The 12968-nt window shown below is 60.2% G+C and overlaps 2 protein-coding genes across 3 annotated transcripts in view; both read right to left on the minus strand.

The window, feature by feature from the left end:
• Positions 1 to 1130: 1130 nt before the first annotated feature.
• PAM16 (presequence translocase associated motor 16) lies at positions 1131 to 8152 on the minus strand. Its single transcript, XM_048867853.2, has 5 exons — positions 8019 to 8152; positions 6685 to 6769; positions 5888 to 6024; positions 2557 to 2622; positions 1131 to 1288 (listed from the first exon to the last, which is right to left on the minus strand). Exons 1-5 carry the CDS (start codon positions 8019 to 8021, stop codon positions 1196 to 1198), a joined length of 384 nt encoding a protein of 127 aa, XP_048723810.1. The 5' UTR covers positions 8022 to 8152; the 3' UTR covers positions 1131 to 1195.
• CORO7 (coronin 7) overlaps positions 1131 to 12968 on the minus strand; it is a 184473-nt gene continuing 172635 nt past the window's right edge. The window contains exons 26-33 of one of the 2 annotated variants that reach the window (XM_048867848.2): positions 12710 to 12801; positions 12061 to 12147; positions 8019 to 11594; positions 6685 to 6769; positions 5888 to 6085; positions 5233 to 5318; positions 2557 to 2622; positions 1131 to 1288 (exon numbers count right to left, since the gene is read on the minus strand). In XM_048867848.2, coding sequence (XP_048723805.2) covers positions 11589 to 11594; positions 12061 to 12147; positions 12710 to 12801 — 185 coding nt within the window. In that variant the 3' untranslated portion in view covers positions 1131 to 1288; positions 2557 to 2622; positions 5233 to 5318; ... (1 more) ...; positions 6685 to 6769; positions 8019 to 11588. Of the gene's footprint in view, positions 1289 to 2556; positions 2623 to 5232; positions 5319 to 5887; positions 6121 to 6684; positions 6770 to 8018; positions 11595 to 12060; positions 12148 to 12709; positions 12802 to 12968 lie in introns of both variants that reach the window. The other variant, XM_048867847.2, reaches the window with a different exon arrangement.

Genomic DNA, 12968 nt, shown 5'->3' on the forward strand with positions numbered 1-12968 from the left:
CTGACTCCCGGGGGCTCAGCAGCGGGTCTCCTCGCACGGCAGCTTCCCCACGTCCTAGCAGATCTCCGCCCATGTTGTCTGACTCTTCCTCCCCAGCAGACACTGACCTAAGGCCACTGATGGACCTGGCCAGGGAGTGGAAGGGCAGATACATCTCTGAGATGGTGGGAGCAGTGGAAAGTGTCCACCCCCATCACACTGAGCCAGGGGCACACAGAAACCCTGTTTCTAGTGCAGGGGTGGGGAAACTTTTTGGCCCGAGGGCCACATATGATTATGGAAATTGTATGGTGGGCCATGAATGCCCGTGAAATTGGGGGTTGGGGTGCGGGAGCGGGTGAGGGCTCCAGCTGGGGGTGTGGGCTCTTGGGTGGGGCCAGAAATAAGGGGTGTGGGGTGCAGGAGGGAGCTCTGGGCTGGGGCAGGGGTGCGAGCTCTGGAGTTTTGGGGTGCAGGAGAGTGCTCCGGCCTAGGATGGAGGGGTTCAGAGGGTGGGAGGAGGATCAGGGCTGGGGCAGGGGGTTGGGAGGAGGTCAGGGGTGCAGGCTCCAGGTGGCACTTACCTCGAGTAGCTCCCGGAAGCAACAGCATGTCCCCCCTCCGGCTCCTACGTGGAGATGCAGCGCCAGCTCTGGGTTCCCAGCCAATGAGAGCTGCAGAGCCAGTGCTTGGGGCGGGGGCATTGTGTGGAGCCCCCTGGCTGCCACTACGTGTAGGAGATGGAGGGGGGACATGCTGCTGCTTTTGGGAGCTGCACGGAGTGGAGCAAGCCCCCGACCCCACTTCCTGGCAGGAACTTGAAGGCCAAATTAAAAGGTCTGATGGGTTGGATGCAACCCGTAGTTTGCCCACCTCTGTTCTAAAGCATGGGGCTCCCAAGGAGGCAGCCAGCTGGCTGCATATAGCACCAGGCATTTCTGGCTCTGCGGCAGGTGGGGACAATTGGACGCCATGTTTCAAGGCGAATGGTCCTCCCCCATCTATCTCGTTGCCCAATTGTCCTAGTGCATTATGGGAAGTCCCTGGCCATCCGGTAGTGGATACAGCTGCCCGCAGAGCAATGGGCCAGGCTGTGACCCCCACCCAGCTCCCCCACGGAATCCCCTGATTCCAAACCACACAGAAGAAGCTGCAGAGAGGAGATTTATTGGCTGGCTATAATTTAGAGGGGCTGAGAAGAGGGCATGGGGAGTAGTTACGTCTTTGGCTTCTGCCCCTGTTCTCTTTCATTCTGTCTCTGGGTCTCGATTCGAAGCTCTTCATCCAGCCGCTCCTTGGCTCTCACCACCTGTGGGACAGTGTCTCCAATGAGTCTCACCTACCGCCCAGTCCGCCATACGTGGGCCACGCCTCAGGCCCAGGATAGCCAAGGGACATGGCTGCACTTCACAGGGCAGCCAGGAGGAGGCAGCAGAAACCACCTATGTGACTGGCTAAATTCCCTCTAAGCTGTGCAGCTACCTATTAAGCCCCGTGCAGGGGCTCAGGTGAGGAGAGGTGCCCCTCCCCGCTGGCCCCAGCGTGGACCTGTTGCGGCTGGGGGAGAGGAACCCCTACCTCAGCCCGGGCCCAGCGTGGACCTGTCTTGGCCAGGAGAGGAGCATCTCCCTCAGCCCGGCCCAGGCCCACCAGAGCTGCCACGGCTGGGGAGACATGCCGCTCCCCAGCCCCGAGATACTGAGGCAAGAGAGGGCTGGGGGGAGTTATCTCTCCCCACCGCAGCCCCAGGGCAGCCTGCACCCCAAACCCATCATCCCTGGCCCCACCCCAGAACCCCCACCCTCTGCCCCAGCCTTGAGCCCCCTCCCACACGCCAAACCCCTCCCCAGAGCCTGCACCCCCAACCAGAGCCCTCATCCCCCCATGCTGCAACCCTCTACCCCAGCCGTGAACCCCCTCCAACACTCCAAACCCCTTGGCCCCACGCCCATCACATGAGTTATGTGCACCAATATGAAGGTAATGCGTCACACATCACCTCCATATTGGTGCACATACAAAAATTAATTCCGCACACGGACATAAAAAATTAGAGGGAACACTGGTGACTGGCATGGGGGGCTGCTGATACTGGCTCCAGGCCAGGCCCCACCATGCAGCAGCAGAGGAATCTGAGAAAGATGCTGTAGCCCAGGGAAGTTTGCCCCCTCAATCCACATGCTCCAGAGAGCACAGGATGGCAAATGGACGCTGTGCCAGACCCCAGGGAACTTTGCCTTTCTCAGGGTCCGACATGCTGCCACCGGAGACACCCAGGGTCCAGCCTGTGTGACAGGGGGCCCAGAGAGGTGTGGGGGCATGTGGGCAGGGCGTGGGGATGGAGACACCCAGAGGGCACTGCCAGCAGGACGTTCACCCTGGCAAAAACCCCTGAAAAGGTCTGCTTCTGCTCAAAGGGGTAATTAAAGCGCCACAAACAGTGATGACAGTCTTTGAGCCTCCAGCCCCAAGCGCCAGCTCCTAAGAGAGCCAGCCAGCCCCTGAACCTGCGAGGCCAGCCCAATAGCCTGGCACAGAGCAGGATGGATGCCCAGACCCATCCAATGCCCCGCTTACCTTAGACTGCAGGTAAAACGATCCCCCCACTGACTTATCATTCACCTTGAATAAGTGATCGTAGTTCTGCCAAAGGAAACAAGCCAACTGTGAGCTGCCTCTCCCAGCTGCCCCTCGCTCTTCATTTCGGCGCATTGCCAGCTGGCTGTTCTCAGCCATAGTGACAGGTCCCTCCAGGGGACAGCCATGGCAGTGCCTGCGTCCTGAGGAAGAGGGAGCAGCCACCCTCGCTCACTGACACTCCGCCAGCAAGGGCATGCAAATTTGCTGGGGGGCTGTCATGGGGGGTTGAGTCCAAGCACTTCAGCCCAGAACCTCTCTCCCCTCTGCAGCACTGGAAAGCCCTGATTACAGGGCAAGCCAAGAAGGGTCCCGGGGTAGAGAGGAAGGTGCGAGTGCCTCAGTGCACCATGGGTAACAGGCCTGCTGAAGGAAGCTGCTGCACTGAGATCAGAGGTGCCCAGCCCCAACTAGCCACCCACACTCACTCCCTGGAACAAAACATGCCGCCACCCAGCCATCTCCTGCCATAAGAACGTAAGAATGGCCATATTGGATCAGACCAAAGGTCCATCCAACCCAGTATCCTATCGACAGTGGCCAATACCAGGTGTCCCCGAGGGAGTGAACCTAACAAAATATCTAGTGATCTCTCTCCTGCCATCCATCTCCACCCTCTGACAAACAGAGGCTAGGGACACCATTCCTTACCCATCCTGGCTAATAGCCATTAATGGACTTAACCTCCATGAATGTATCCAGTTCTCTTTTAAACCTTGTTATAGTCCTAGCCTTCACAATCTCCTCAGGCAAGGAGTTCCACAGGTTGACTGTGCGCTGAGTGAAGAAGAACTTCCTTTTATTTGTTTTAAACCTGCTACCCATTAATTTCATTTGGTGGCCCCTAGTTCTTATATTACGGGATCAAGTAAATAACTTTTCCTTATTCACTTTCTCCACACCACTCATGATTTTATAGACCTCTATCATATCCCCCCTTAGTCTCCTCTTTTCCAAGCTGAAAAGTCCTAGTCTCTTTAATCTCTCCTCATATAGGACCCGATCCAAACCCCTAATCATTTTAGTTGCCCTTTTCTGAACCTTTTCTTATGTCAGTATATCTTTTTTGAGATGAGGGGACCACATCTGTACGCAGTATTCAAGATGCGGACGTACCATTATCTATATAAGGGCAATAAGAGATTCTCCGTCTTATTCTCTTATCGCTTCTTTAATGATTCCTAACATCCCATTTGCTTTTTTGACCGCCGCTGCACACTGCGTGGACGTCTTCAGAGAACTATCCAAGAGGACTCCAAGATCTTTCTCCTAATTCGTTGTAGCTAAATTAGCCCCCATCACATTGTTATTTTTTCCAGTGTGCATTACTTTACATTTATCCACATTAAATTTCATTTGCCATTTTGTTGCCCATTCACTTAGTTTTGTGAGATCTTTTTGAAGTTCTCCACAGTCTGCTTTGGTCTGAACTATCTTGAGCAGCTTAGTATCATCTGCAAACTTTGCCACCTCGCCGTTTACCCCTTTCTCCAGATCATTTATGAATAGGTTGAATAGGACTGGTCCTAGGACTGACCCTTGGGGAACACCACTAGTTCCCCCCACTGATCACATCAAAAGTGGTGTCTTAGGCGCTGACTCCGTGAGTGCTCCGGAGCTGGAGCACCCATGGGGAAAATTTGGTGGGTACAGAGCACCCACCGGCAGCTCCCCGTCCCACACCTGGCCCCAGCTCACCTCTGCTCCGTCTCCTCCCCTGAACGCGCTGCCCTGCTCTGCTTTTCCGCCCCCCTCCCCACCCCGGTTTCCCGCGAATCAGTTGTTCAAGCAGGAAGCCGGGAAGGGCTGAAAAGGAAGCGGCGGCTTCGCACTCAGGCCCAGGGAGGCAGAGGGGAGCTGGGGCGGGGAGCGGTTCCCCTGCATGCCCCCTGGGTTACTTGCTGCAGCGCGGGTGACCCTCCTTGCACCCCCCCCTCTGCCTCCACTCTGCCTCCTTGCACCCTACCTCCACTCTGCCTCCTTGGGCCTGAAGCGGAGAAGCAGAGCGGGGCAGAGAGTAACTCAGGGGCGGAGGTGGGGCGGAGGCGAGCTGGGGCTCGGCGGGGAGCTGCCGGTGGGTGCTCTGCACCCACCAAATTTTCCCCGTGGGTGCTCCAGCCCTGGAACACCCATGGAGTCGGTGGCCTAGGGCACCACTTTTGGCCGGTTGTTAAATTTAGAAGCCTTTTTAGAACCGGTTGTCCAAATTTAACAATCGGTTCTAGGAACCGGTTCCAGCTCACCACTGGTTACCCCTCTACATTCTGAAAATTTACCGTTTATTCCTACCCTTTGTTCCCTGTCTTTTAACCAGTTCTCAGTCCATGAAAGGATCTTCCCTCTTATCCCATGACAACTTAATTTACATTAGAGCCTTTGGTGAGGGACCTTGTCAAAGGCTTTCTGGAAATCTAAGGACACTATGTCCACTGCATCCCCCTTGTCCACATGTTTGTTGACCCCCTCAAAGAACTCTAATAGATTAGTAAGACATGGTCTCCCCTTACAGAAATCATGTTGACTTTTGTCCAACAATTTATGTTCTTCTAGGTGTCTGACAATTTTATTCTTTACTATTGTTTCAACTAATTTGCCCGGTACTAACGTTAGACTTACCGGTCTGTAATTGCCAGGATCACCTCTAGAGCCTCTCTTAAATATTGGTGTTACATTAGGTATCTTCCAGTCACTGGGTACAATAGCTGATTTAAAGGACAGGTTACAAACCATAGTTAATAGTTCCGCAATTTCACATTTGAGTTCTTTCAGAACTCTTGGGTGAATGCCATCTGGTCCCGGTGACTTGTTACTGTTAAGTTTCTCAGTTCCAAAACCTCCTCTAGTGTCACTTCAATCTGTGACAATTCCTCAGATTTGTCACCTATAAAAGACGGCTCAGGTTTGGGAATCTCCCTAACATCTTCAGCCGTGAAGACTGAAGCAAGAATTCATTTAGTTTCTCCGCGATGACTTTATTGTCTTTAAGTGCTCCTTTTGTATCTCGATCGTCCAGAGGCCCCACTGGTTGTTTAGCAGGCTTCCTGCTTCTGATGTACTTAAAAAACATTTTGTTATTACCTTTTGAGTTTTTGGATAGCTGTTCTTCAAACTCCTTTTTTGCTTTTCTTATTACATTTTTACATTTAATTTGGCAGTGTTTGCCAGAGCAAGAACACCAGGCTTCAGCTGGGGAAAAGGGGCTGGCCTCTCAGCAACCTGCTGCCATGCAGGCCTGCCTGCTGGACTGTCCTGCTCCAAGCCATGACTTTACCTTCTGAATTTCCTCTGGGCTGAGCTTGGAGATGTTGAGGATCTGCTGGGCCTCCTGCAGGCTGATCCCTGAGATGCTGGTGGCTGCAGCAGACTGGGGTCCAGCACGTCCCCGCGCATCGGCCGCTGCTCGGCTGGCTGTTCAGAGAGACCCCAACCTGATCACTCCTCCAGTCACAGCCCGCTCTCCCTGGCGCACCTGGCCACAGCGTTCACAGGAGAGCTTACCTGGGGCTATTGAACATGCAAAGGGAAGTGCTACAGGACCTCTATGGACATAAGGGAACGGGGGTGGGAGCACAGGGCGTGGCCACATGAGCCAAGGATGCCTGGGTTCAATTCCAGTCTGTCACAGGCTGTGTGCGGCAATGGGGATGATCCTGCCCTCCCTCCCAGAGGATCCCCCTGCTCTCTGTACAGCACTCAGAACTGTCCCCACCAGGGCCACCCAGTAAGCCTGGCCCAATCAGCCACCGAGCAGGGCCCCCAGGAAACACTGGAATCCCAGCCCAGGTCCCCATCCCTGCTCCCTGCCTGGCAGCAGTTCGTGTTACTAGCCTGGGTCCGTGCAGGTAACACGCGAACACTATTGCACATTACTGAGCAGTTCTCACAAGTGAAGGTGCCAATCCAGACTGCCTTCCCCAGCCACAGGCTGCAGGGGGAGCTCAGCAGCACAGGCCCGGTGCCCGCCAGCAGAGCCAAGGCTGGGGGTCACCCTCAAGGACAACATGAGGTTTCCATGGATATCCCCCTTGGATGCAAGAGACAAGGCTGGCGACGGTGACTGGTGCTTACCTGCAAATTCCTGCCTGAGCGCCCGAGCGAAGGCCCTGCCCACCACCTGCACCCCCACCACGATGATCTGCGCCAGGTACTTGGCCTGCAGACAAAGCACAAGCAGTCAAATGCCTCCTGCTGACAGGGGCCTACAGAAGGGGCCTTCTGAGTGGGTGTGCCCAGGTTACTCCTCGGACCTTGCATCGTTCAGGAAGGGAATCAGGTAAACAGGGAGATCCAGCGGCTCCCCCTCCCGCGCACAACTCAGGCACTAGTCAGCTTAAAAGCACTCTCCTCCCCCAAAGCATTAACCCTGCCAAAACACCAGCAATCGGTTAGCCCAGCCAGTGACACAACATGGTCCAAAAGAGCCTGGGGCAGATCAGGGACCAATAGGGCCAGTGCCCTAGGACTAGTTAAATCGCTGGCTATGGGAGCCCAGGAAAGGCAGCCAGAGGCGACCCCAATGCTCGCTGGGCACTGGATGCAAAAGGGAAGGGCACTGGATGCAAAAGCTGGCGATGCACAGTGCGGCTCTAGACAAACCCTGCACTGGGGGGCGGGGGGAGACTTCACCAGACCGTGCACCTGAATTCAGAGTAACCCCAGCCTTTGCGCCCAGCAGCCCGGGTGTTCCTGTTACGCAGCGAGCGCCTTCTAGCGGCCAGGCAGCTGCACGTCCCTGCTGGCTGGCTGCAGGGCACGGCCAGCCCGGCCCTGGGCACCGGAAACGGAGGAGCAGCTAATGCCCCTGCATTAGCATGTGAACGCGACCAGACAGGCCGCTGTACACGGACGCCAGGCGCTGGGCTCACCCCTCCCAGCGGCGGTCAGGAGCCCGGGCAGAGCGGGTCGAGGGCCGCCCAGACCCCCCTCCCCCGAGCCAGGGGAGTGTTCCCAGCCCCCAGGGCCTCGGCACACGCACGCTCTGCCCAGGGCCGCTTGCCATGGACAGAGCGTACCGGGGCGACGGACGGATGGCTCCCTGACCTCGCGCCGCCGGCACCGGGGGGGGGGGAGGGGAGCCCGGCACCGGGGGGGGGGGGGAGCCCGGCACCGGGGGGGGGGAGCCCGGGGGCTGTTCTGGGCCGCCCAGGCTGCTGCCGCTCAGACGGGCCCGGCCAAGCCGCACGGAACCAGCCACTTTCCGCGGGCCGGGGCCGGGGCCGGGGCCGGCGGCTGCCCGGGCTCCCCCCAGCGCCGCGAAGGGCCCCGCGGGCGAGTCCGTGGACCCAACCTCCGGCGGCCACCGGGCAGAGGGGCCCGGGGCCGGCACCCCGCGGCGGGGCCTGCGCAGGACGGAGCGCGGCTGGGGAGCCCCGGCTCGGGGCAGCGACCCCGACCCCGCTCACCATGTCCCCGGCGCTTCCGGCCTGTAGCAGGCTCCGGCTCAGGGAGCGAAGGGCAGCGGCCCCCGCGGAGGCGCCATAGAGACGGCGCTGGGCAGAGTGTCCCCGCGGTCAGCGAGCGGTAGGTGCCGAGCGCCGCGCGAGAGGGGAGCGCGCCCCCTGGCGGACGGCGGGGAGGCTGCAGCGGGGGCGGGGCTGGGTGCCCCTGTCCCGGGAGCCAGGCCGCTCATCCCCATCGTTGCCCCAGCGCCCCCCGGCCTGACCTCAAGCCACCCTCCGCGGTGCGGGGGGCAGCCGCGCCACGGCCCATCTGCAGCGCTTGGGTTGGGGCTTTGGGTCCTGGCCCGGCCCGAGATCCGCCACGCTCCGCACCCGCGGCCCCTGGGGTGTGTCCCCCCCGGCTGGGACCGGCCACGTGGGCACAGCCATGGGGGCCCGGCCCGGCCCTGGCAGGGAGGACGCGGGGGCAGCAGCGAACTGCCTGAGCTGGCATTTGGCCATGTCCCTGGCACGACCCGCCCCGGCGAGCTGAGTGCCCTGGGATCAACACTGGCTGGGGTGGCGGGCAGGGAGGCGAGGCTGGAAACCCTGGGCAGGCGCCCCAGCTCTGGGGCAGCCCACCAAGTCAACAGAGTTGGAGACCCCAGAGCTCCCCCGTTCGTGACTCCAGCCGTGGCTCTGGGGCAGCTTGACAGGTGAACGGCCCCTGAGCCAGACCTCCAGTCCCTTGAATGGCCAATTTCAACATGTTTAGGTTTGGTTCCAAATCACTACAAACCCAGACTTCAAACAATCAGCCAAGGGGGGGGCGGGCTTTCGTAGGTTGCCCTTGCTGCCTGCCTTCCACCCATGCCCGGTGCAATAGCAGTCACTAGAGCAACAGGGAGCCAACAGTTACCCTGTGGCCTTCCCCCAGGGCCTCGCATCTGAACTCCATCCTCTCCACAGCCTTGCCCGCCCCCGGGCCCAGGCGTAACACACCTGCAACTCCCAACCCCTCCCAGGCGGTGCCCGCACCAGGGGCAGCTGTCTCCCGAGCTGCAGGGAGTCCTAGTCCTGAGCTGTGAACACAACCCCTGCAGGCTCCAAGCGGGCCAGGCCGGAGCGTCAGTGATGTGCCTAGTGGGAGCTGAGAGTGCCCGGCCCTGAAAACTGCTGGCTGCAAGACGATGCGCTGGGCTCGGGGGCTGGGGTGTACCACCGCTGCACCCCTGTATCCCACCAAGGAAAATGGAGGGCTGGCAGAGCCCTGGGAGGCACCTTCCATTGGCCACAACTGTGGTGGTGAGCACTAAGGCTCACCCACAGGAGCACTGGGTCCGAGGGGAGAAGGCACAGTCGGCTGCAGTGGTTCAGGGACTCCCTGCCCACACTGGCTACCTGCATTGGGCTTGGCCCTCCCAGCAGCTGCAGCCCATGAGCTGGGCTGCAAAGACATCCAGATGACGGGCAAGTGGGAGTTGGCCACAGGCCAGCATCAACAGGGAGCTGCGGCACCAGCCAGCCAAGAGGCAGGTGTGAGAATCCATCCCCCACAGCCCTGGAGAAGGAGGAGGCTTTGCCTGCCATGCTGCCTTTCAGGGACTATAGATTTGCTGCCTCCGTTTGTTTGGTTCAAAATATCATTTTTTATTAAAACTCGCGGCGCCGTTTCAGAAGCCCCCTCCCTCCTCTCCACTGGCTTGCTGGCATTTGTCCTCTCCCAGTGGACACCCACTGAGTCCCCACCCCCAGGCTCCCGGGCCTTACAAAGCACAGCCCCAGTCCTGCTCTGGCACTCGGGCTTGCTGGCAAGGCAATGCCCCTTGCGGTGCCAGGCCCTCCAGGAAGGGCTGGGCAGCTGTGGGTCTTGGCTCAGGGTAGCTCGGCTCTGCTCTCTCACCCCAAGAGAACATTCCCCCAGCGCCCAGGCAGGTCACATACTGGGCGATATCACGCACTCTCTGCGAGACACTGCCTAGGTGGGCTAAAGGCTCACACTGTTGGTGAAATATTGCGCAGAGCGAATGTAATGCTGGGGAAGGATGCCAGCCTGGCAGCCCTGGAGCCTGGAGGCATCCAGACTGGGTATCCCACAAGCAACAGGGCAAGCATCTGGAACCCTCGGGTACCACCCGCCCGAGCTGATGGGGGCGCTGCACTAAATGCCAGGGTCAGAGGGAAATCAGTAATAGTACCTGGAACTTGAGTCCAAGTTGTAACCAAGAGGGCACCACCCACCCGCAGCAGCAGCCTGTGCCCCAAGCCCAGCCTGGGGTAGAGGGGAGGCTCCAGAGGCGTGCCAGTGGGGTTGCAGTGGAAGCTCTGCTGCGGCTGGGCCCAGGCCTGGGCTGGCCGTGCCACACAGGCCGGGCACCCTTGGGTTCCTGAACCACAGTGCTAAGCTCCAGGCCTGTGCCATCCCTGCTCTCTGCCAAGGCTACCCACCAGCGACTCCTGCCCACCCTCCAGACAGGCAGCCCTCGAGGCCAGGGTGTGGTGCCCCTCTTGGGAAGGCTTGTGCTTTGAATGTCTGCCGGAGGGGAAACAGAACAAGTGTGACTTTGCCTTCAGATCTGAACTGAAGAACAATCCCAGGCCAGACCCCTGCACTGGATCGACAGGTGCCAGTGAGCCAGGTGCAGCGGGGGCAACAGCCGAACTCAGAGAAGACACTTGGCGTACACTGTGCCGCAGTGATTCCAGCCTCTGGCCCTTGCTCCCCGTAGCCTGAAAGACGCGTGAGGCATGTGCAAGTGCTCTGGAGTAGACTTGTGGAGGTGTTCAAGGCACCTGCAGCCCTGGGTATCAGACCCCTAAAGCCCAGTGCGTTGTGAGCTGGGCTGGCCTGAAGGAGGTGCTGCAGGCCGCACCTTTGCTTGGGGGCCATGCTCAGTCGGGCTAAAGAGATTGTGTTGCGAGAACAGGGAGGGTTGGTGGCTATGAAAGGCCAGGCTGGGAAGCCCCCGGATCCCACGGTGGCATCCCCAGCTCCCCACAGCCCTCTCCTTCCCCAGCCTTGCAGCCCCCAGGGTGGCTCTGTCCTTGCCCGCAGTGGTTACCACCACAGTGCCATCGGCTGGGGCCCAAGCACAATGTGAACATCAGCCGACCGACGAGCAGCTCTGCTCGAGGATGGGTGATTTGAGGTGCCCAGAGGAGCCTGCTGGTCCAACGGGCAGAGAGTATAAACTGGCCGAAGCCACGGCCAGCACGGCCAGCCCTGGCCCGGCAGCACCGCGGTCAGCAGAGTGTCCATAGCCCTCCCAGACCCCACACGGAGAGGAGGGTGCAGCCTGGCGAAGCTGGCAGGATCTGGCTCACTCAGTCCATTAGCCCTTAGGTAACAAGGCAGAGCCTGGCGCAGAGCCGACTTCCCGGGCTCTTTGGGAAAGGGCCTGGGCTGGGCCTGAGGCCCTCCAGGGAGATCGGTGCTGGATTGGGGAGCAGTGAAGCCCTGGGGTGTGGGCACAGTCCAGCAAAAAGCAAGGCCTCAGCGTGGGGGCTGTGAAGGCCAGGCAGGGAGGTGGGGAGCCAGCAGCATTGGCACGGAGGAGATTGCGGTCCCAGGAAACAGGAGTCACCCCTCCAGGGCTAGTCCTACAAAGAAAGAGATGGAGTGAGCGGGAGCCGGGCAGGGTGCCTGGCACAGGGGTGTGATCACTGGACATGCTGCCCTCTCCAGATCCCCCCACGTTTCGGGCAGGGCACCTGGCACAGGGGTGTGATCACCAGGCATACTGTCCTCTTGGGATTCCACCCCCCGTCTCGGGCAGAGCTCCTGGCAGAGGGGTGTGATTGCTCTGTGCCTCCTCCAGAGCCCCACAAGTCCCTCTGGATATGGAGGGCCATGAGGGTTTCTTCTCAGGGAACCGTCCGTAGCTCCCGCTGCCCAGCTTCCCCCCGTGGGGGTGGGGAGCAGGAGGTGGGGTCCAGGCAGCACTGAGGCCCCAGCTCTCCTCCCCTCATGGCCAGTGAACTGAGTGACTGGCTCCTGCCCCCCACCCCCAGGGAAGCATGTTGCAACACCCCCCTGTCACCCCCAGAGCAGGCCCCCTGGCCCTACCCATTCCGCTTCATCCACCCCTTCGAAGGATTCCTGCGGCAGGGGGTCGTCCCGGTTACCCAACTTGGCCACCATTGCGCTCAGCAGCTGCGGGGAGAAGGGCAGAGCATCGGTGCTGTCCCGCAATGGGACCCAGGGGGCCTTCCCAGCGCTCACTGCCCCCATGGTGCCTGCTACTGGCAGCCGGGTGGTGGAATACAGGCACTGCAGTCCCGCTCCCCTGCCCCAGGCACAGAATGGAGACTAACTGTCCAGTGGGCACTGTTGTGCCAGATACTCCCCCCTCCCCTGGGAGTTCTGGTGGGTCAGTGTCTGGCAGGAGGCTCCATGGGGCTGATGGGTGGGTTCAGTGCCTGGTGGGGAAGGGGCTCCAGGAGGCTGGCGGGCAGGGTCAGTGCCAGGCGGGGAGGGGGCTCCAGGGGGCTGGTGGGCAGGGTTAGCACCCAGCAGGGAGGGGGCTCTGTGGGGGGGGGGGTCAGTGCCTGGCATGGACAACAGGGGTAGGGGGGCACCCAGTAGGGTCAGTGGTCCCCAGCACTGGGCCAGGTCCAGCCTGCAGCTGTGGGGGCAGGGGGCCTGGCTGGGCAGTGCTGGCTGGGGTGGCCAAGCTGAGGTGAGTCAAAGCACACAGATCCCCGGGGCAGCCCACCTCCTCCTTCTTCTGCTCATCAGACTTCTCCTCCAGGTAGACCGAGGCCGGGACGTACTTCCGGGACGGCACATCCTGTGGGGCTGCGCTCACTGGCACAGATGGGTCCGGAGGGAGAAAGCAGCATCAGCACCCACCTCCTCACCCTCTGCCCCCCCCTGCCCCCCCCCGCCCTGGTACCGGCCAGCCCCGAGCTCACCAGCCTTCACAAAGGGCCACCGAAGAACGGCTCCCGCCTGGCCTCCTCCTGTCCCAGAGA

Source organism: Caretta caretta, chromosome 10 (genome assembly GCF_965140235.1).
Source record: "Caretta caretta isolate rCarCar2 chromosome 10, rCarCar1.hap1, whole genome shotgun sequence".
In the NCBI taxonomy this organism is placed as follows: domain Eukaryota; kingdom Metazoa; phylum Chordata; order Testudines; family Cheloniidae; genus Caretta; species Caretta caretta.